General features: G+C 45.5%; 1 protein-coding gene across 2 annotated transcripts in view; it reads right to left on the reverse strand.

The window, feature by feature from the left end:
• NAA25 (N(alpha)-acetyltransferase 25, NatB auxiliary subunit) overlaps positions 1-24,323 on the reverse strand; it is a 188,087-nt gene that overhangs the window by 92,180 nt on the left and 71,584 nt on the right. For both annotated transcript variants that reach the window (XM_029619559.1, XM_029619560.1), the window contains exons 10-13: positions 11,043-11,212; positions 9,666-9,778; positions 8,605-8,812; positions 904-993 (exon numbers count right to left, since the gene is read on the reverse strand). In XM_029619559.1, coding sequence (XP_029475419.1) covers positions 904-993; positions 8,605-8,812; positions 9,666-9,778; positions 11,043-11,212 — 581 coding nt within the window. The remainder of the gene's footprint in view (positions 1-903; positions 994-8,604; positions 8,813-9,665; positions 9,779-11,042; positions 11,213-24,323) is intronic.

A 24,323-nucleotide genomic window follows, 5' to 3' on the forward strand; every position in this document is an offset into this window, starting at 1 on the left:
CCATACAGATCTATGGGTCACAATTTTGGGATCAGGGTCACAAATATCTACTTATAGGTTATAAATAATAATGTTAAACTTTAAGTTAAAACATTTAAGAGAGCCTTCAAGCTCATGTTGTGTATAGAGTGAGGGTGCACTTTTTTTTACTTGGCCATAGGCGTCAAATTATCTGGCTATGGCTCTAATGACAATGCCCAAATTACGGTCCTAGTTAGTTGTACATGATCATAAGCCAAACTTCACCCCTTATCTTGGAATGTACAGGGGGTGGGATTCTGTGCTTTGTGATCCACACTCAGATCATGATCTCGACATGACTGAGGTTCACTTAGTTTTCAGCTCAATTCCGTCAGCTCACAACCCTCAGAGCCCCTCATTCGAAAGACGAGGATGTGGGTCAGCGGTTTCTGGATTGCAATCCATGCAAATCCAATTTTTGGCCAACTCTTTCGTAGTTATCATTTTTCCTAAATTCCATTCATTTGTGCACTTTTTGAAAATCTGACTATTTTTATTGGCAACATGAGAGTACATGTATCCAATCTGTCTAGACTAGTTCCATTCTGTGTAAAACCCTTACCATTATTTTTGTTGTTTTGACTTTTGAAAAAACACATTTGTGATATTTTAAATACAACACCATTGCTATTAAATTTATAAAACATTACGAACCAAAGGAGATTTTGAAATTCCACCACATATCATAAGATGTTTTGACTTCAGAAGCTTCCATTTGTCAGCAAGGCAGTGTAATATACAGTTAAAAAAGGTTTAAATTTACATATTTTAAATGTCTTCTACACAAATCAAAGAAGAAGAGAAAAATGTATCACCATCAAAAAATTTACAACATTAAAATGTTTTATAGTCATTTCTCTCTCTCTAATTAAAAGAACTTACTTGTTTCTATCCACATGTCGAGGAGAACATGGGCAGCAAGCAGACAGTAGTAATCAGAAAACTGTAATTCGGTCTTCAAGCATGACTTGCCTATTGAAAAATGATATATATATATATATGCTTATTTAAAATATCAAAGAAATTACATTTCTGTATCAGAAATGGATTTCTGCTCTTGCTGTCCCTAGGCACTGTTGCCTGCTGAATCCCCAGTTCTCCAGTGATTTCTCAGCCCCATAACCCCCCTCCCCGACATAAGTGGGGAATTTGACCAATTATAGTTAGAGGAAATATAGTTTTTTAAAAATTATATATAGTTAAAAGTGATTTGAAACAGAATTTACATGCATTTCTTGTAGCACGCGTATTTAAAAGTAAAGAAAAGAATATACTGATACTTCCCAAGTAACTGGGGACAGCCAGTCACTCTGATTTTCAGGATCTCCACAACGTACATGCATGAGGCATACTTTGCATGATCTGCCTCCATTTTCATTGTGGATATCCTGAAGACCTGATTCTTGAAGATTGGATTGAGAACCACTGATCTTAAAAAAACAAAACACAAAAACGAGAGACAGCTTCTGCTTCTCAGAAGATACTGTGCTGTTCTACAGGCATTTGAAAAGAATCTCAAACAGGCTGGTTGTGTGGCTCAACTGCAGTGCTGCATGCTATAGCACAGGAGACTTCATTGAGTTCTTGGCAGAAGGAAAGATGGGATGGTCAAGCACATCCTCAAACTCTTGGAGAAAGGAAAGGTAGCTGCTACTGCTGCATCGGTATATAAGGTACAAATAACTTCTTTCAAATACTTAGGGCCAATGTCCTGCAATGTTTTAAATACAATCATTTTAAATTGTACTCTGTATACCACTGGCAACCAATGGAGCATTGTCAAAGTAGGTATTAATATGCTCTTTTCTTCCCAAGACCTGCAATCAATCATGCTGTGGCTTTCTGCACCATCTGAAGTACTTTAAGATGTTTAAGTAACCCCACATATATGAAACTAGTAAAAAGAGCCCGGCGTTGCTCAGGTAGTCTGGTCTATAAAGGAAAATTGGTTCTTACCTGCTAATTTTCGTTCCCATATTACCATGGATCAGTCCAGACCGCTGGGTTATGCCTCCTTTCCAGCAGATGGAGTCAGAGAAAAAAAAACTGAAAAGGCACCTTCTCATAACCTGATGTGCCACCTGTGATCCTTTAGTATAATCTTTACCATACAGGATGAACGTATCATACAACCAAATTGAGGAACCAATGGCTATATCAAACCGTAGTTTAACCAAAAAACTGTGTGAACTATATACAAGGAGGGAGACTTTGCTAGTCAAGTAGAATCTTGAGTGTTTCATGAAAATACACTGTAGTATAGAAGAAAAAACAGACAAATTAGGACACCGAACAGACTCTCCAGATCAGAATACCCTGGGCGGGCATCTGGACTGATCCGTGGGACTACAGGAACGAAAATTAGCAGGTAAGAACCAATCTTCCTTTCCCTGTATGTACCCGGATCAGCCCAGACCACTGGGATCTACCCACGCTGCCCTAAATGGGGTGGGACCAGAGAGAATCCCGCTCGAAGAACACTGCTGCCGAAACTGTCAACATCGGGAGCCCGGACATTCAAACGGTAATGTTTAGCAAAAGTGTGAAGGGATTTCCAGGTAGCCGCCCTATAAATCTCCTGCGGCGAAACACACTGGCTTTCAGCCCAAGACACCGCCTGAGACCAGATCGAATGAGCCTTCAAACCTTCCGGGACTGATCGGCATGACAAATATAAGCCGAAGCGATGGCGTCCTTCAACCACCGGGCAATAGTAGCTTTGGATGCCTTCTAACCTCTCTTAGGACCACTCCATAAGACAAAAAGATGGTCAGAAAGTCAAAATGCATTGGTCACCTCCAAATATCGAAGCAGAATTCTGCGAACATCCAGCCTCCTCAAATCCCGAGCGTGAGGGGACTCCCGATCTAAATATGTGATGGCTGGTAACTCAAAGGTCTGATTCAGATGGAACGCCGATATTACCTTCGGTAGAAAGGAGGGCACCATTCTAAGGGACACCCCTGTGTCTGAAATCCGCAGAAAAGGCTCCCTACAGGACAATGCTTGAAGCTCAGAAATTCTCCTCGCGGACGTAATAGCCACAAGAAAAGCCACCTTGAGTGTTAGATCTTTTAAGGTGGCTCGTTTGAAAGGCTCAAAAGGAAGGCCGCACAAATCACAGAGAACTAGATTCAAACTCCAAGAAGGACAGAATGGACAAATCGGGGGATTCAAATGTTTAGCACCCTTGAGGAAAAATGCCACATCCGGATGAGCTGCCAGAGCAATCCCGTCAATCTTATCTCTTAAGCAGCCCAGAGCCGCCACCTGCACCTCGAGGGAACTACACGCTAATCCTTTCTTCAGACCCTCCTGCAAAAATGCGAGAATATGAACAATGGAGGCGCACCACGGGGCCATGTTCAACCCGCCACACCAGGAATCAAAGACCTTCCAGACGCGAACATACGTAAGTGGACGCCTTCCGCGCGTGATGGAGTGTGGAAATGACTGAATCCGGATAACTTTTCTTCCTTAGCTTCTGCCTCTCATAAGCCAAGCCACTAGACAAAAGCGAGCCGCTTGATCGAAAAATACTGGACCCTGACGAAGAATATTGGGGAGATGACAGAGCCAAGTTGATCAAATCTGCAAACCACAGCCTCCATGGCCACTCCAGAGCCAAGAGAATGATTGACCCTGTGTGAGCCTCTATTCTCCTTAAGACCTTGCCCACTAATGGCCAGGGAGGAAACATGTACAGCAGAATGTCGCAGGGCCATGGAAGGAGCAGAATGTCCACTCCTTCTGCTCCATGTTCCCATCTGCGGCTGAAGAACCGGACCGCCTTTGCATTTCTGTCGCCATCAAGTCTCCCCACCGACAGACTAAGAGGTGCATTGCCTCCTCGGAGAGTTCCCACTCCCCGGGATCCAGCTGTTGACAACTGAGAAAATCTGCCTGGACGTTGTCTACTCTGGCTATGTGAGAAGCCGCTAGGCGGCAAGATGGCATTCCACCCAGACCATTAGTCTGTCCGCTTCTTCGACCACTGGACGACTTCTTGTTCCCCCTTGCCGATTGATGTAAGCAACCATAGTCACATTGTCGGACAACACTCGCACCGAACGATGATGCACAAGGGGGAGAAAACTGTGCAACGCCAGGCGCATTGCTCTGGTTTCCAAGCGATTTATGGACCACTTTGCCTGCTGAGCTGTCCATCTCCCCTGCGCAGCCTGCGATTGGCACACAGCTCCCCAACTGGAGAGGCTGGTGTCCATCGTCACGATCATCCACTGAGGCTCCTCCAGGTCCATCCCTTTCTGCAAGTGGGCCGGGATCAACCACCAATCGAGACTGGACCTGGCGGGCTCCAGGAGAGGCAATGGGACTTGGAACTCTTCCGACTTCGGGTCCCAACGAGAAAGTAACGCCCTCTGCAAAGGTCTCATATGAGCGAATGCCCAGGGGACTAACTCCAGAGTAGACACCATAGAACCAAGCACCTGCAAGTAATCCCATGCTCGGGGAAGCGGTAGGGACAATAGTCTGCAAATCTGCGCCATTAGCTTGTCGATCCTCTCCTGCATGAGAAAGACCTTGCCAATCGACGTGTCGAACCGAGCGCCTAAAAAGGTCAGTACCTGAGACGGGACTAACTGACTCGTGGCAAAATTGACGACCCATCCAAGAGAGTGAAGACTGTGCAAAACCGAACAAACCGCCGTCCTGCAAAGCTCCTCCGACTTTGCTCGTATGAGCCAATCATCTAGGTAGGGATCACCTCCCGCCTGAGAGCTGCTGCTATAACCACCATTACCTTGGTGAAAAGGCTGGGAGCCGTCGCCAAACCGAACGGAAGTGCTTGGAACTGATAATGCTCGCTCAGGATCATAAATTTGAGAAACCGCCGGTGACGCTCCCAGATCCCTATGTGCAGATACGCCTCCGTCAAATCTAACGAAGCCAAAAACTCGCCGGAGTGGAGAGTTTCCATACGAAAACAAGGCACCTGAAGTGCCCGGTTCACCTTCTTGAGATCCAAGATCGGACAGAATGAGTCTTCCTTCTTGTGAACCATGAAGTATATTGAATACTTGTCTGTTCCGTACTCCGTGGGTGGAACCAGGCGATGGCTCCCAGAGCCTTCAACCGATTGAGTGTTTGAAGTACTACCAACTGTTTGGCACGGGACCCGCAGGGAGACATCATAAACAGGTCTTGTAGAGAGCGAGCAAAATCCAAAGCGTAGCCGTGTTCTATGATGCTTAGGACCCACTGGTCCGACATAATCTTGACCCACTCCTTGAAAAACAGAGAAAGGCGGCCGCCAATCACCAGAACTGGAGAGGAGTGGGCCAGCACACCTTCATTGAGAAGACTTTGTTCCTGCCGATCCCCGAGGACCTCCGTCCCGGGGAGGTCTGCGGCCATGAAAGGAATGAGTCCAAGCCTGCGACCTCGTGGACGGCTGATATGAAAAAAAGGAAGGGGCTCTGCCCTGATGAAAACAACGCTGCCCTCGAAAATGAGCACGAGTCAACCCAAAGGTACGTGAAGGTCTAGGCCTGTCCTCTGACAACTCATAAACCTTGTTGTCTCCTAGGAACTTGATAAGAGCTTCCAGATTGTCCCCGAACAAGAATTTCCCTTTAAAGGGAAGACTGCCCAACTGGGATTTGCAGGAAACATCTGCGGACCATTTGCGAAGCCACAAGAGCCTCCTGGCAGAGACCGCCGAAGCCATCGTGCACGAAGAAGCCTGAAGAATGTCATAGAGGGCATCTGTGGTGTATGCAACTGCAGCTTCCATCCGGTCCGCCTGCTCCGCCTCCACCGAGGGGAGCTCCTGCACAGTAAGCAACTGCTGAACCCATCTCAGTGTCACCCTTTGCATGAGACTACTGCATACCGCTGCCCAGACGCAAAGCGCTGACACTTCAAAAATCTTAAGAAGAACCTCCAACTTCCTATCCTGAAGATCCTTAAGCGCAGCAGCGCCTGCCACCAGAATGCTTGTCCGCTTTGTGACCGCTGAAACGGCTGCGTCCACCTTAGGAACCTTAAGGATGGCTAAAGATTCCTCCGGCAGTGGATAGAGCTTCTCCATAGCTCGACCCACCCAAAGACTCGCCTCTGGAGCATCCCACTCCCAGGTCATGAGCTGCAGCAACATTGGGTGAAAAGGTCTTAGGAGGAGCCCATAGGTCAGAGACAATGGGATCCACATTGGAAGGCTCTGCACTCGGCTGTGGAACCTCAATCCCCAGCTCCGTCAGCACGTGAGGGATCAAGGGATCAAGCTCCTCTCTCCTGAACAACTGGAGGACTCGCGGGTCATCACCCTCCACCGGTGCGGACTTATCAGCGTCCTTGTCTGTATCCCCAACAAGGGGGTCCAGAGATGTGGATCTGGCTGATCTGTAAGCCGTGCTCCCGCGCCTCCAGAAACTCCGCGGCCTGACCGAACTCTAGAGGGGTCCGGTCCCTCAGACAGTCTGGAAACCTTCGCAGGGGGAGGAGCCGATGGCTGAAACCCAGCCTCCACTTTCATATATGCCTTGTGCATTAATAAAATGAATTGCGAAGAAAAGGGATGCTGTTTCTTTAAACCCCCCCCCCTCCGGGGAGGGGTCTCCATCAGTAGGGGAATCAGGCTCCTCATTCCGCGGCTTAACAGGGCTCAAAATCTGTGGAGACAGCGGCGGAGGAAAATCCCCTCCCCCCTGCACCCAGCCTCGGATCAGCATGTGGTGGAGCCAAAACGGCCGCCGTTCCCGCACTGGCCGGGATCGGGGCAGGCCGAGGCCTCTGAGTGTGCTGATTCCTCCCTGCACCTTGGGCCTGCGAAGCAGATGCTCTGCTGTCGCTCCCCGATGCCCCCGACAGGCCTTCCCCGCCCGGGAGACATCTTGAGCACAGGGCATCGCGGGAGAGCTGGAATGCCGGCTCCCCACATGGAGAGCAGCAAGTTCCCCGCGGCATGTTTAGTCGGTGCTGACAAAATTGAAAAAACTGAAAAAAGTTGAATCGCTGCTCCGGGAGCTCGTGGGAAATAAACCTGGCCGCCAAAAGGTGTCTGCCTCTCCTTTTTGCTTTGTTTTCCAGTCAACCAGGGAAAATTATAAAAACAGACGTCCCTGGGACAGCAGACTTGGCACAGGCTGCACCCAAGGAATGGACTCTTCTCTGAGTGCTAGGGGAAGGAACTGGCCCACCGGTAAATCCCCCTACTCACCATCCACGAGGACCAGCTCCGGGCAATCTGGCTCCCGGGGTCAGTAACCCCAGCCGCAACTCTACCAAGGAGGAGAGCCTTGGGAGTACAAGCACTGCTCACCTCCTGACTGGAAAACTTCTTTTTTTCTTTTTTTTTTAAAATTAGCTTGATGTAGCCATAACAATTTTAAAGGCACCAGAGCCTAATAGCCCAATCAAATTATAAATCTTTTTTTTTTTTTTTTTAAAAGGATCAGGAACACAGGTTCTGCCACTCTCATCTGCTGGAGTCAGACAAATATTGAAGGATCACAGGTGACACACCGGGTTATCAGGGGATGCCTTTTCAGTTTTTTCTCTGACTCCATCTGCTGGAAGGGAGACATAACCCAGCAGTCTAGACTGATCCGGGTACATACAGGGAACAGTCTGTGTGCACACCAGTGCGTGCACGTGTGGGTGTCTATGTGCACTTTTGCGAGCCTGTGCATGCTTGTGTGAGCTTCTGTGTGCACTTGTGTGAACTTGCATGCGCCCCTATGTGTATGTACCTATGCCTGCCTATCCCTGTGTGTAGAAGCACAGCACATTACCAAACATTACCTGGCACTGCTTGGGTTGTCTGGTCAATAACAGCCTGTGTTTGTGTGCACCTGTTTAGATAGGTGGGTGCATGTTACTGTGTGTGTGTTTGTGACAGTGCTTTGCAGGCAGATCATACTGTCTTAGTCACACTGTCGTGTCTGTGGCCACCAGGTGGTGCCTGGAACAGTGGAAGGTACAGTGTGCAGACGCAAGCCTTCTATATTTCTTATAGTATTCTAGAGTTGATAGTACCAACCCTTATGTCACAGTACAAAAATCATTCTTACACTGAATCTTTCTTACATGTCTCACCATCCTCAGCTTGAAAAATGCCTTTTTTAGTACTGTTTAGTCTGAGTTTTAAATGTCAATCTAGAGTATATTATAATTCCCAAATCTCAAGCCTCTGATGTGAAAGGAAGTACGTTCCCCTGTACTCAAATAAGGGGACATTTTAAAGTGCTTCAGTTCGGCTCACCCATACTAACTCTGCCTTTGTCAAATTTAATACTAGTCCATTCTTACCTAATCCATTCCTCCACTCTCTTCAGGCAGTTTACCATTTGTTCAAATGTTGCTCTAACTGTCTCAACTATCAGGAAGATAAGCTATAAGTTTATAGGCTATTCCAAGTGACTCAACCAATGTCCCAAGCAGGGATAAATACAGGTTGAATAGGATCGCAGGTAAGGCTGAACCTTGCGGTACTCCTGAAGTAAAGATTTTACGCTCGGAAGTCTTCCCCCATTGGCCATTATTTGAAATGATCTATCAAACAGATAAGAATAGAATCAAACTGCAAGGGGGGGGGGGGGGAGAAGAGAAGACGCTCACCAAATTGTAGGCCATGTCGGTATCGCAAAGTCAGCTCCCGCACCGCCTCCAGTTTTTGGTTTTTATCCATCGCATGGTAAAAACCAAGCAATCGGGTTAACTGTGCTATGCACAAGTGTCGCTGTAAAGCTCTGGTGTCAGCTGGTAGTGCAAGTTTATCCTCTGATGGCTCAAGAAGAGGCATTGTCTCAAGCAATCGATTTATGAACTGAAAGAAAAACCAAAATTTAAAAAAAAAAAAAGGTACAAAATTTTACACAGCATGGATGGACTCAAATCACAAACCACCATGAATGCTGGCTAAATCCTTCTATTACACCGCTTCTCGAGATGTATCTGATCACTTACCACTTAGAAATCATATTTTAATTTTGAAACTAATTATTTATTTTAGTAATTATACATTTCTTTTGCATTTAGACAGAACCCTCAACCAGGGCAAGTTATGATTTACATACATTTATTTATTTTATTTAACGATTTTATATACCGACGATCGTTGGGAACATCTCACCGGTTTACATGAAAACAGAATGCAGCAAACAGGCTTTACATAGAACAAGGAACATACATCTTCTGTATGTATGTATTCTATTTTGAATAATCTGTCGTGCTGCATGTTAAAAGGATAGCATGTAGTACAAAAAATAAAACTAACATCTCACAAGGGGAACAGCTCCTTAAACCTCAGCATTTTCACAGCATGATATCGGAGGGATGCTAGCTGCATTTGCGCACTTGTCTCCCGCAAATGTATACACCACATTCTACGTACTTTTCTGCTCTAAATTTAGATGCTTTTCTTTTCCTGTGCACTTTTTGGACTGGCTATCCCTCATGAAATATGATCTTCTGTACTGGTGAGCACAGGTTCTCTCTCAGGAGTGAAAGCTCTCTTTGGCAGAAGAACTTCAGGAAAACAGCAAGATACTTCCCTTTGAATCTCTGACTTCTGCCATTCCAAACAAAACAGAAAATACAGCTACTCCACTGTACACAATTTACTGTGGTAAGGAAAAGCCTTCTAAAGACCATTCCCTGGGTTACAACAATCCCCTTACCTTTGCATGCTGGCTGGGGGCCAGGAGGTCCACAAAGACCTTCAAGTCAGTAAAGCAGCAGGGTTTATCTCCAAATTTTTTAAAGTATTGAAACATTAGTTCTTCTGGTTCACCTAGGAGCAAAAAAAAACAAAACCAAATGAAGTGTTTCTGCTTTTGTCTAGGAGTATAAATGTCAGAATCCAAGTTGAAGAGTGCTGTTTACTTTGCAGAGATACCCACATCTATTACCACCAGCATATTCAACTTTTCATTACATACTGTATGCATGGAAGCTAATGTGAAAAAATATTGGGAAGAGTCTATGGTTATCTATTAAAGAGACACAAGTTTATTCCTTACTCCTCAAAAATGATGTATACTCCTCAAAGGATGTAGCAGACAAATGATCATTTACGCCAATGGTAGACCAGAGACTACTTCATTGTCGCACATAGGCATGGACTGAGCCAGTAAGGAAATGTGGGGGGCTCGGAAAACACAGTGGTAATAACCTTTCAAGGTCTATCTACGTGGACAGCACTGCTCAAATGCTAAAAATGAACTTCCTATGTGTATTATGATTAGGGAGAATGGACCAGAAGCTATCTAGATGGTATGTGTAGGGATAGAATAACTCCCACCGGAAAGCAAAAACACGGAGCTCTAATTTATAGCCTAGCATTGCTCGAGACAAAACATCTGCACTGCACATGGCTGTATACTGCACACTATAAATTCTTGCCCCCAGTCCCTATAACTCAGAACAGATGGAAGACAACTAGATGCAAATCTGATCTCCTGCGCAGCTTGCCCTTACATCTTGGAGAATTCCTTGAACCTTACGCCAACTCCTTGTGGGGACAACACTATGGGTTGTGCTACTTATCTACTGAGGGCAAGAGAAGGGATGCGAAACTGATTTATTGTGTTGTAGTATATTATCTTTCTCTCTCTTTGCTGTTCTGTATATAAGCACGTTACTAGCAATAGTTTTGTTTTTACTCTATTATTTTCTGATATACACATATGCTACATATAGTATTTACTGCCTGTCACATATTTTTGCCAGAACACTATTTACACTACAATACTGTTTTATAAAATAAAACTTTTATACGGATCTCCTGTGTCCGTATCTCCTTTCTCACATGATTTATGATCAGTTACACAACCATGTTAGAGCTAAGTTCCATATTTTTCCTAAGCCAACTGTTGTGTGGTGAGCTAAGTGAAAACAGTCGTCCATGTTCCATCTCAGAAGCAGCTGCATTCATAAATCACTTCTGGATCTTGTCTGAATGAAAATCATTCTACAGGTGTTTAACTAGCAGAACTCAAGTCTAGTTATCACTTGCTGCCCACCCAGGGAAGTGAAGTCCTAGAGTGGCTTCTTACCTAGCTTATATTCATCATTGCATCCTCTCAGCCGCAAACGTCTGATCAGTTCCAATTTGGCCAGAAATGGTCCCCGAAGCTGCCGCGTGCTCTCAGACTCTTCTGCTATCCTGTCTAGTACAAACTTTACCATCTGCTCTATCGAATAATCTACCTCTCCTTCTACAGATCTACAGGGAAGAGAAAATACAATCTCAGCCCTTTTTGCAAAAAAATAAAATAAAATAGTCAGAAGAATTATCCAGTGGACTTCTGAAGCAAACTGCAATTTTATTTTAAATATAAAGCTAAGTTGCTTACCTGTAAGAGTTGTTCTCTGAAAACAGCAGTTCACCAATCACATACATTGGTGACATCATTTGATGGCACAGACACAGATCATGTTTCCAGAGCTTTCTAGGAAAATCTCAAAGATCTTTCTGAGCATGCATGGCAATTTCCACATCTCTGCACTCATGTAGTGTGCCTCAGTTCTAGAATTAAACTAATCAGCTCAATTCTAGAAGGTGAAAAGGAAAGAAGCTGGCTTTTATTTTTCTGTATTGATTATTTATATGTACTGTTTATGTTTTATCCAGTTTTGATTTTATGCCATGTTGATTGTATTGAAGATGTATTGATATTTATGTTATTTTACTTAAAAACTGCTTTGTTTTTTTGCTGAAAGGTGGTATACCAAAATAAACTAAAACTAAAGGGTTTGTGTGACTGGTGAATTGCTGCCTTCAGAGAACTTCACTTTCTCTGAAGATAAACAGTTCTCCATAGTCACACTCGTTTTACTCTCCAGCTAAATGCAATTTGTAACAGAAAAAGAAAACAGTTCCATCAACAAGCCACACACAGCAACTATATATTTTTTTTGGGGGGGGCAGGGAGGTGTAAGGAGACAGATTAAAACTTTTTTGGGACATTTGGACTCCATAAATCACATTGATGCAATTCTGGGGTTCTTTTGTACCCTGACCAGAAACCCAATAAACAGTACAAAGAAACTCTGGAAAATCCTGATTTTGTTAACTTTTATTTAGTAAAAAAAAAATTTTTTTTCATATGAAAACAGTTATTTTTTTCAATGACTCCAAAAGTATTAAGAATTATATACATTCTGTACAACATTAATTTTGTCACTAAACACAACCAGAACACAGCTTTATGGTGGTTATGTGCTCTCTGCACACCAACCTTTTGCAGTTTTCACATCTTCATGATTTGCTGCTCTGGAACAGACAGTATAACATACCCTTTTCCCCTCAGCAAATGCAGTGGTGGGTACTGGGATTTTTTAGTTCAGGAAAATCAGTGCAGTTCTGATTGGCCTAGTCAGATTATTGGTATTTTGCAGTCTTTACCTGATCAATCTGTTGATCAACTTCTCTTCCAGCAAGAAAGGAACAGGTGTCATCTTTCTTGAGGTAATCCCCTGTTGCAAGCAGGATGATTTCTCATACTAACAAAGCTGGCAAGTGCACTAACATCTATTAAATTGAAAAATAGTGTCACTAGCTACCTGTTTAAGCGATTCTGGGTTTCCCATCTCATCCTTGGTTTTGTTATAGTCCTTAAGAAGTGTTTTTCTTTCATCTTTAACTACTCTCATAGTGCACAGTTGATAGCAATTTTGCTGCTTTAGACTGCCTGGGCACATATGAAATCCTCATCAAAAGCAAAGATGGATGACAATTACACTCTTTTGGGATTAGGCTGCATATGTCATATTATGTCAACAATTTTGTTAATTATGCCTGATTATAATCTGTTACCTCTCAGCCACTGTCCTCTCAATTTTGCTATCTTTCTCTTCCTACAACCAAGTTTTCGTAGCTCCTTGTTCCATGTAACTTCTCTTTCCTTTTCTAAAGTTATAGTACCCCAGTTTTTTTTACATTCAGGTACTATGTACATTTCCCTATCCCCAAAGGGCTTACAATCTAAGTTTGTACCTGAGGCAATGGAAGGTAAAGTGACTTGCCCAAGTGGGACTTGAACCCTGGTCTCCTGGTTCATAGCCCACTGCTATAACCACTAGGCTATTCCTCCTCCCAGTTCCATGTAAACCGATGTGATATGCTATATGAATGTCGGTATAGAAAAGTTTTAAATAAATGTCAGCCTTGTTTCTTCTAATGGTGCCCAAGTAGGTCATTTTCACTTAATTTTTTTTTACCAGCACAGATGCAGCAGAAAAAGTATCACCTATAACATTCCTTCCTGATTTGTAGCAGAGCCAGACATGTTTTTGTACAACATGGCTACCTATTTCTCCAGCTTGTTTGCATAAGTAGATAGCCCCATGATATGATTACATATTTTGAAGGTTTGCTGAACATACACTGTCTAAAGGGACAGTGATCCCTGAAAACTACCAACTGCTGGTGTATAGGAAAATTGGTCCTTACCTGCTAATTTTCAATCCTGAAATACCACAAATTAGTCCAGGCAAAGTGGGTTTATGCATCCCTATCAGCAGATGGAGGCAGAGAGCAAAATCCAAACTCAGAAAAATGGAAAAAGAATGGAGAAAATCCAAATGCCCAGTAACCCTGCAAAGATACCGCACACATCTTGCCACATATAAAAACACGATAATGAACACCAAACGTGACTACTATAGTCAAAAGATAAAAAACTCCTCTAATAACTCAAATGCACTGTTCAACATCGTAAGAAGCCTGATTGAAGAGAACAGCAACGCCCCCTCAACCAAAACAAAGAATCTAAGCCAAGAACTGGCCCCTGTTCTTTAAAAACAAAATAAGCAAAATAACTGGAACCTTTGACGACCTCTCAACCTCAGATGATCAATTTAAAACAACAATCATAACACCCTGGTTGAATTTCGACCCAATATCTAACACCGAAGCTGAAAAAATGCTAAGAAAAATCAACCCAGCGCATCACGATCTAGACACAATCTCAACACGAAATCTGAAAGAAATGGCACACATCATTACCCCAACCTTAGCTGCGATTATCAATAAATCGCTCGAAGAAGGTGAACTGCCAACTGTCCTAAAAACTGCAACTAACTCACCAATATTAAAAAAGAAGAACCTAGATCCTGCTGACTTAAATAACTACCGCCCCATCTCAAACCTCCCTTTACTCGCAAAGATGACTGAGAAAGCGGCACTGATACAGCTCAACGAACACCTAGAGAACAACAATATTCTACACACTGCACAACATGGTTTCAGAAAAAAATCGAAGCACAGAAACACTTCTAGCCAATCAATCAAACAAAATAATAAGGGGTTTCGACAACAAACAAAGCCACCTACTAATCCTACTCGACCTCTCTGCGGCATTTGACACTGTAGACCACAAAAGACTGCTGTCAAGGCTTGCAACCATTGGTCTGTCCGGCAAAACTCTCAACTGGTTCACATCATTCCTAAAAGACAGATTCTTTAAGGTCACTATTAACAACAACTCCTCAAACCCCCTCCCTCTTGAAACGGGTGTACCACAAGGATCTGCCCTCTCAGCCACCCTCTTTAACATCTATCTACTCCCACTCTGCCACCTCATCTCAAGTCTCGGTGTAACATATTTTGGGGCGGATTTTAAAAGGAGCGCGAATAGCCTACTTTTGTTTGCGCTCAAGGCGCAAACAAAAGTACGCTGGATTTTAGTAGATATGCGCGGAGCCGCGCGTATCTGCTAAAAACCTGGATCGGCGCGCGCAGGGCTATGGATTTTGTATAGCCGGCGCGCGCCGAGCCGCGTAGCCTACCCCCGTTTCCTCCAAGGCCGCTCCGAAATCGGAGCGGCCTTGGAGGGAATCCTCTACCGCCCTCCCCTCACCTTCCCCTCCCTTCCTCTACCTAACCCACCCGCCCGGCCCTGTCTACACCTCCCCCTTACCTTTCTCCGGGGATTTACGCCTCCCGGAGAGAGGAGTAAATCCCCGCGCGCGAGCGGGCCTCCTGCGCGCCGGGCAGCGACCTGGGGGCGGGTACGGAGGGCGCGGCCACGCCCCCGGACCGCCCCGGGCCGTAGCCACGCCCCCATACCGGCCCCCAAAACGCTGCCAACACGCCCCCGAAACGCCGCGACGACCGGGCCCGCCCCCGACACGCCCCCCTCGGAGAACCCCGGGACTTACGCGAGTCCCGGGGCTCTGCGCGCGCCGGTAGGCCTATGTAAAATAGGCTTCCCGGCTCGCAGGGCCCTGCTCGCCTAAATCCGCCCGGTTTTGGGCGGATTTAGGCGAGCAGGGCTCTTAAAATCCGCCCCTATATGTATGCCGACGACATCCAACTCCTCATCCCAGTGTCAACCACAATAGAAGAGGCACTGAGCACTGCAGCCAAACATCTAATCTCTATTAGAAACATTCTAAGCCATCTAAAACTATACCTCAACATGAATAAAACTGAATGCATCCTCATAGGAAGAAACAACTCGGAACAAACAACACCAATACACTCCCTACAAATCGAGAACATCAACATACAACTGAAAAACTCTGCAAAGGACCTCAGGATCTGGATAGACAATGAACTTAACCTAAAAAAGAACATCGCAACTAAAACTAAAGAAGGTTTTCATAAACTTCACATCCTGAAACACCTAAAACCACTTCTTCATCAACATGAATTCCAAACCGTACTACAATCTCTCATCTTCAACAGCCTTGATTACTGCAACTCACTCCTGATTGGCCTTCCAAAATAGACACTAAAACCATTTCAACTGTTACAAAACGCCACAGCCAGAATCCTAACTGGCAAGAAAAAAATCAGAACACATCACCCCTGTATTGAGAAGTCTTCACTGGCTCCCAATCGAGCAAAGAATCAAATTCAAGACATTAACAATGGTTCACAATGCAATATACAACGCAGAAAACACTGCCCTAAACAAAATGCTTCAGAAACACAAACCTCAACGTACGACCAGAACCGCCTACAAACTACACCTAGACATACCCTCTCTTCCTCTAGCAAAGCTTACAAACACTAGAAACAGAGCCTTCTCCATAGCAGGACCCAACTTATGGAACTCCTTACCTCAACACCTAAGCTCAATTAGCGACATCAAATCCTTCAAAAAAGAACTAAAAACATGGATATTTAGCCAAACTTTCAGAGATGGCGTAGGTTAAATGACACGAAACCATCCTCACTCATCACTCCTATCTGGTGGACTCACACTAATTCCGCCGAATGACATCCTCTAACATACCTCACCCCTCCTCACCTCTCACACATCCTCGTTCCCCTAATAACATAGATTCCAGAGCTATTTATGGGTCCAAACTACTCCGCTTACCGAAATCAGTCTCTTCTCTCAGTCCCAACATACCCTTTAAAGATAAAGCTAGACTCTTCTCAACTTGCCTAATAATTACCTGATGACCCAATCTCTTATATGTTCATGTGGTTTGATGTTAGAATTATTCCTTTTAGAATGTTACATTTGCATAATTAATAAGTCTCTCGTTCAGTTGTAAACTACTATATTATGTTGCTCTGAATGTACATTCAATGTAATAGTTGTTTTCATGTAAACCGGAGTGAAGGCAGATTGCTATACTTCGGTATATAAAAAATTTGAAATAAAATAAATAAACTTTGAGGCATTGCTACATAACAGAGTGCCACCTGCATTCCCTCAGTATTGACCTATACCCAAGCCAAGATGTCTACCTTAATAAACCCCAAAAAACCTTGGGCAAACAGAGACAAAGTTGGAGCCCCCTTGACTTAACACAAAACATATTCCAAACTATGTACACTTTTCATTAATCTGAGTATATCACATACCAGCTCAGCAACATCCAGAAGTGAGGAAGTCTTTTGAAAGACGGTGACAGGTCTCTGGACTGACCTGTGGTACTTCAGGTATGAAAATTAGCAAGTAAGAATACATTTTCCTTTCCTGTTCGTACCCCAGATCAGTCCAGACAAGTGGGATGTACCCAAGCCCCTCTATTCTGGGTGGGAACTCGAAAGACCTGCATGCAACAAACTTTCCCCAAAAGATGCCTCCTCCGGCGCCCATATATTCAAGTGGTAATGTTTGGTAAAAGTGTGAAGAGAAGACCACATTGCCGCCCGACAAATCTCCTGCAGAGAAAGCAGTTCACACCCCACCCACAAGGTTGCCTAGGCCCTAGTAGAATGCGCTCTCAACTCCTCTGGCACAGACCAGCCCTTACAGATGTAAGCCGAAGATATCGTCCCTTTTAACCATCATGCAATAGTGCCCTTGGAAGCCTTATTTCCCTTCTTTACTCCACTGAACAGAACAAATGATCAGATCTCCAAAAGGCATTTGTCACCTTAAGATATCGCAAAAGAATTTGTCGCACATCTAATAAGTGAGGCTCCCTCGCCATAGGAGCATCCTCGGACAAACTCGGAAAGGCCGGTAGCTCGCTGGTTAAGGTGAAAGGAGGAAACCACTTTAGGCAAAAAGGAAGGAACTGTACATAAACAAACCCCCTCCTCCAAAAAGTGCAGGAAAGGGTCTCTATATGACAATGCCTGCAGTTCAGAAATCCTTCTAGCTGAACAGATAGCCACCAAGAAACAGCCTTCAGGGTTAAATCCTTTAAAGAAGCCCTTCTAACCGGTTCACACAGAATCAGAAGAACCAAATTCAGATTCCATGCTGGACAAATCTTGCAAACTGGAGAACGCAGATGATTTGCCCCTTGAGGAAATGAACCACATCCAGATGAGATGCCAACGGTCTTCCCTGAATCCTACCTCGAAGAGACCTTAAGGCTGCCACCTGAACCCGAAGGGAATTATAGGCCAAACCCTAAGACAAGCCGCTTTGCAAAAAAGGCCAGAATCTGTGGAACATCCACTTTCAAAGGTGGCACACACCACGATTCAAACACTCTCCACCCTTGCACATAAGCCAATGATGTGGAAGGCCTCCTTGCTTGAAGCAAAGTCGCAATACAGGCTCTGAAAAGCCCTTCAAGTGGAGCCGTCACCTCTCAAAAGCCAAGCTGTTAGAAAGAAGCAATCCTCCCGGTCTGAAAATATGGGTCCCTGCCACAACAACCTTGATAGATGGGTCAAGCAAAAGGGACCATCCACAGCTAGATGAAGAAGGTCTGCAAACTACAGGCAGCGTGGCCACTCTGGTGCCACCAGAATCACCCTGCTTGGGTGAAGCTCGATGTGCCGCAGCACCAGACCTACGAGAGGCCACGGTGGAAACATATACAGCAACAGATGTGTCAGCCACGGTTGACAAGAGCGTCAATGCCCTCAGATCCAACCTCCCTTCTGCGACTGAAAACCCGATCCATCTTCGCATTTCCTGGAGTCACCATGAGGTCCACCACTGGTCTGCCCCACCTGGCCTAAATCAAGGTGAAGGCCTCCGCCAACAACTCCCACTCCCCCTGGATTCAGACACTGTCTGATGAGGAAATCCACATGCACGTTGTCCACTCTAGCCACATGAGAAGCAGCTATTCTTATTAGATATTTCTTCGCCCAAACAGTTCTTGTGTCTCCAGCGCTACTAGACGATTCCTTGTTCCGCCCCGACGAATGATGTATGCCACTGTTGTCGCATTGTCCAAGAATACTCTCACCGACTTGTCTTGAATGAGCGGGAGAAACACCAGCAAGGCTTCGTGCACTGCCCTGGTTTCCAGCTGATTGATGGACCAGGTTGCTTCCTCTGACAACCACTGACCCTGGGCCGATTTCTCTTGACAAATCGCCCCCCAACTAGAGAGGCTGGCATCTGTGGTCACCACTACCTTGTTGGGCACTTCCAGATCCATCCCATTCGCCAGATTGTGCTGAGACAGCTACCACGAGAGACTGAACCTGGCATCCTATGGCAACGACAAAGGATGCTGAAATTCCTTTGAAAGCAGATTCCAACCGGGTAACAGAGCCCTCTGCAGTGGGTGCATGTGAGCAAAAGCCCAAGAAACTAATTACAGCATAGAAGCCATGGAACCCAGGACCTGAAAATAATCCCAGACCCTGAGAAACGACAGACGCAACAGCCGAAGGACCTGATTCTGCAACTTGACTACTCTCTCCTTAGTCAGAAACACATTCCCTATCTGGGAATTGAAGCGTGCCCCCAGATATTCCAACAACTGGGCCTGCTTCAAATGACTCTTTGCCAGATTTGTCACCCAGCCCAATGAATCCAGGAATTGCAGGACCCGCTGGTCAGAGCAACAACACTACTCTTCAACTTCGCCCATACTAGCCAATCTTCCAGGTACAGGTGCACCAGGATACCTTCCTTCCTGAGCGCTGGCGCCACAACCATCATCACCTTTGTGAACATGCGTGGCGCTGTCGCCGACCCAAAGGGAAGGGAAGGGACCAAAACTGGAAATGTTCCCCCAGGCCTATAAACCTCAGGAACCTCCAGTGATCGGTCTGAATGGGGATATGAAGACAGGCTTCCGTCAAGTCCAATGACACCAGAACTCCCCTTTGCACACTGCCGCTATCACCGTGCACAATGTCTCCATCCAACTGTGGCACCCAGAGGACAGCATTGACCTTCTGCGATCAAGAATGGGAAAAATCCCCTCCTTTTTTGGCACTACTAAGTAAATGGAATACCGACCCTGCCCCCTCTCCTAAGGGGGCACTGGTACAATGGCACACAGGGGCAAAATATCCCACAGCACCTCTTGCTTGTACCAGGAAATGCAGCAGGAGATTACAAAGGTGTCCCTGAACGGACAAGAAAATTCTAAGGCGTAGCCATCTCTTACCACCTCCAGGACCCACTGGTCCAACGTGATCCTGGTCCACTCCTCATAAAAGAGGGACAGCCTCCCTCCGATAGCCTCCGGAGAGGAGCAGACCAGCCTGCGTTCATCAACCCATCTTACTTCTGCCTCCCCCATGGGGGCCATTGTCCCTCGGAGGTCTGCGCAGGGCTCAAAAAGACTGTTGTCTGCCTGAATTATGTTTTTGCGCCATCGGCCCAGGACTCCTGCCAGCATGAAACCTCCTCACCTCTCGGAACCGAGCTTGTGGAAAAAGAGACTTCTTGGGGGATTTTCCTGTCCTTAGGCAGCTTATTATTCTTCTACTCCTCCAACTGCTTCATAAGCTGCTCCAGATCCTCCCCAAACAGCAGCTTGCCCATGAAGGGGTGGTTAGACAGCTGGGCTTTAGACCACACATCCGCTGACCAATTTTGTAGCCTTAGGAGTCTCTGCGTCGCAACTGCAGAGACCATACTCCTGGCAGAAATCTGGATTATGTCATAAAGGGCATCGCCACATAGGCCACTCCCGCTTCTAAGTGGGCAGCCTGAACTGCCTCAGCCGTCATCCCCGACTGTTTTTCATGCACCTTCTACACCCAACACAAGCAGGCTTTCTGCATCATGCTTCCGCACACTGCCGCACAAAGACTCTAAGCTGAAACCTCAAACAGCCTCTTGAGTAGAATCTCCAGTTTCCGATCCTGGATATCCTTCAAAGTGGCCACACCTGCCACTGGGATGGTTGTCTTCTTGGTAACAGCGTAAACCACCGCATCCACTTTGGGAATCTTCCATGACTCCAACTTCTGATACGGCAAGGGATGTAATTTAGCCATAGCTCTAGCCATCTTCAGGCCCGCTTCAGGAGATTCCCACTCCTGATCCACCAACTTCTTCACCTTCTTAGGCAATGGAAAGGCCTTAGCAGGGGCCCCATAACCCCTACAGGACCGGGTTTACCCCCTCATTATCTGAATCCTCCTGCGAGACCTTGATGCTCAGGTCATCCACCACCTGGGGAATTAGCGGGCCCAGCTACTCCCTACGGAATAGATGGACCACCCGAGGATAGTCACTATCCATGATCAGAATCTTGTCCAGATCCTGCATTGGATCCACCAATGCATCAACAGGATCCCCATCTAGATCCCACATTGGATCCACCAATGTGCTAACAGGGACGTTGCCTGGATCCATCGGACTTGCCTGAATCTGATCTGGGTCATCTGTCCCTTCGGACATGTCTTCCTCAGCCGCAGACTGACTGAGCCCCAAAGGCTACAGGATCCCTCTGGACTCTGCATGCCTCCGATCTCTGGTTTCTTAGCCACTCGGGACTACCTGGGTAAAGGCCTCTTGGTCCCTGCTCCCTTCCTGGTCAAATAAGCCTTATGGGGCAGAAGGACAAAATCTGTTGAAAAAGCTTTTGGATGCGAAGAAGGGGCCACGTCCACGTCCCCCTGTGCCTCTTCCCTTCCCCTGCCACCAGCAGGGTCTTGTTCCACGGGTATCAATGTGGGAGGGGATTCCCGAGGCTCTGAAACAGCAGCCTGACTCCCAGCATGTGCAGACAAAATAACTGCCGGCTCCTCAGACACCCCTGGGGCCTCCAGAATCGGTCCAGCTGACCTCATGCTCCTGCCCCCCCCCCCCACCCCGGGGAGGAGGGGTCCCATGGAGGTTCCAGCCCCTCTGGAGACACATTCCTGGCAAAACATGGTCGAATCAAGGTGAGCCAATCTTCAACCGCAGCAAAGTTTGCTGCGCTGTGCAGGATGTGGCATAAAAATAGCCCCTGCTGACGCAAAGAGAGAATAGTGCTGTCTGGCGCTGACATGGCCCCCAGACCTGATAGAGGAAAGAATTCGACACCCCCCCCCTTACCTGCCTCCCAGCAGAGAACTAATTCAGCCATTCAATCTGCCTCAGCCCTGCTCTTGCTGCTCCTGTTTTTCCTTCCTAGTTTTTTTTTTCTTAACTTAAAAGACACATACAAACAGAGCCAGGGAAGGGAAAAAAAAAACCTAAAAATATGTCCCTGCTTCCGAAGGAGGTTGAGAGCTGAGGGTGCCAGGGACTCAGAGGGGGTGAAGGAACAAAGGCCCATGGCTTTCACCCCAAGGACTGAGCTACCCCAGGGTTCGCCAATCCCCTTGTTCACCCTGCTCTACCCAAGGGATGACCCATGAAGGAAACTAGCACCTTGGGGAGCCAAAATCTCCTTATTTTTTCTTTTTTTTGAAACTCCAGACTGCAGGTTTGCACCTCTACCATCTGCTGGAGACAGAGAAATACTGAGGACTGCAGGTGGCACTCTTGGATATGTAGCAGTCCTCAAAGTTTTGTTCTCAGCCTCTGTCTGCTGGTAGGGATGCATAAACCCACTTGTTTGGACTGATCTGGGTACAAATAGGAACTCTAACATATATAATTTTCAGTGTTCCTCCATAGAGTGTCCACACATCAAAGGAGGCATAAAACTAGTCCACAGCTCTCTTTTTCTCCTGCACAACATTATCATCATCATCAAAACACATATGCACTGATATTTGTTGGAATGTTTCCACACTCACATGGGCACAAAAACAAGGATGCTTTGGGTATGGAGATCATAACTCTTTCAGGGTTTGTGGTTTCCAAGGAACAAGCCACTCAAAATAAGGAGGCCTATGTATGCCTTCAGTTCAGTATCATCTAACTGCTTTCATGTTTTTATATTATCCCTGGACATATGCTCCACCTCCCCATTTACTTCTCTCATAATTACTGAGAGAATACTATCAGACATAATTAGGGCCACAGCTTCTAAAATATTGTCCCTCCAGCTTGTTACTGTTGACCCATTTTATACATGCACAAAGTATTTGGCTGCTATTTTGCTACACTCCTGCTGTAAGTTTTTGCCACAAACCTGCCCTTCTCATGCTGGCAGTATCTAGAATGTTCTCAAGGGGTGGCAGCTGTGATTCCCACAAGCCCTAAGTCTGCCTTAACTAGACAGACCATGGGATGCTCTGCTTCCTTCTGACACTGGAGGACTTGGCATCTTGGCCTCTGGCACCACGAACTCCTCCCCATCACTGCTGGATGAACTTTCATGGGATATATGTTCTTCTGATTCAGAAAGTCTGGATCATCATTGGAATATCCCTCAAGTGATGAATTACTGCTCTCATCCATGGAAAATAGCCTAATCATTTCTTCAGATATGCAGCTCCACTTCTTTAATTCTCTGTAGAAAAAAAAACGAAGATACAATGAAATGTAAGAAATAGGACATCACTGCCCTCGCTCCTCCCCAGTGAAAAACTCCAAGCATGGCACAGCTTTGCCAAGACATAAATAGGACAGGATTCCCAACCACCCCCTGGAAAGTGCAGACTGAGACAGACTTCAACCCATGGCAGAAGGGCAAACAGAAGTACTTACTGTTGAGCCAGAGTCCACTGTGTCTAAGATCTGTCCTCTTTCTGTATAAATTCTCCTCCTTTCGTGTATCTACTAATGGGGAAAAGAAGTCCTTACTTAAACATAAGAGGAAAGAATGCATGTGACTTTTTTTTGAGAAGTCAAAGAAGTGATAACTTGGCTTCCTGCTATCAGGATCATCGGCTATTGTTGATATCTTCCAAGTTCTTCAAACACTCAAGGAGAGGGAGGGAATCATGACAATTTCTGAGGGCACAGGTGACATAGGGTTCAGATGAGATCAGTACTGAATAGAGGCAGAAAAGCAAGATTTTGTTTCCTGCAAAAAGGTACTTGCCTTTAAGCACAGAACAAAACTGGGGCTATGGTAAACTCTGAATACACCCCGACTCACTAGTCACTCACCAAAAAAAAATAAAAAATATGCTGAGTCATCTCTAAAACCAGAAGAATAAGTTTCATTGGAATACTGGGTGTTATGCAAGTTAAGCCTTTGTGGGAAAAACTATTCAGATGAAGGTATAGCTGAATTCACTGCAGAGGTCTGTTTGGACCCTGCCAGTTTTCTGAATAGAGGCCAAATCATTTTAGTAATTAAATGAGACTTGGTGGTATTATAGACTGAGGAGCCAGTAACAAATAAAAAGGAAAAAAAAATAGAATACATAAAAAATGCATTCATTTTTTAGGTCTCTGTGGGGTTCAAATGTCCCCTATAGCCTGTGGTTAGATAACCCAAAATGAAAAATGGGCCCTAGGAGACAGATGTTGAACTCTAACCTTCAAAGCGACCTTGATCTGGATGGCCCTTAGCGACATCCTTGAGCAGATGCTGCAATGGACTACATCATGATCCTGGTCCAGTCACTTATAGTAGGTCTCATAAGAGTCCATTATGGCCATCTTCTGCCTACACTCTTGGAAAAACTTGAAGGCACTGGTCTTCTTCTCTGCCATCATCTGAAAAACAGATGATACAAGATCAAAGGAAGACTTTTTTATATAAGAGTCTGAAGGAGGAGGAAAAAAAATGGAAAACCAGCTGGAAATCAGTCAGAAGTTGCAGCCCAAACGAGTCTTCTAAAAATGATGAAAAATTATAAACTTAGAAAAACACCAAAAAAA

The sequence above is a fragment of the Rhinatrema bivittatum genome, chromosome 11, assembly GCF_901001135.1.
Source record: "Rhinatrema bivittatum chromosome 11, aRhiBiv1.1, whole genome shotgun sequence".
Lineage (NCBI taxonomy): Eukaryota > Metazoa > Chordata > Amphibia > Gymnophiona > Rhinatrematidae > Rhinatrema > Rhinatrema bivittatum.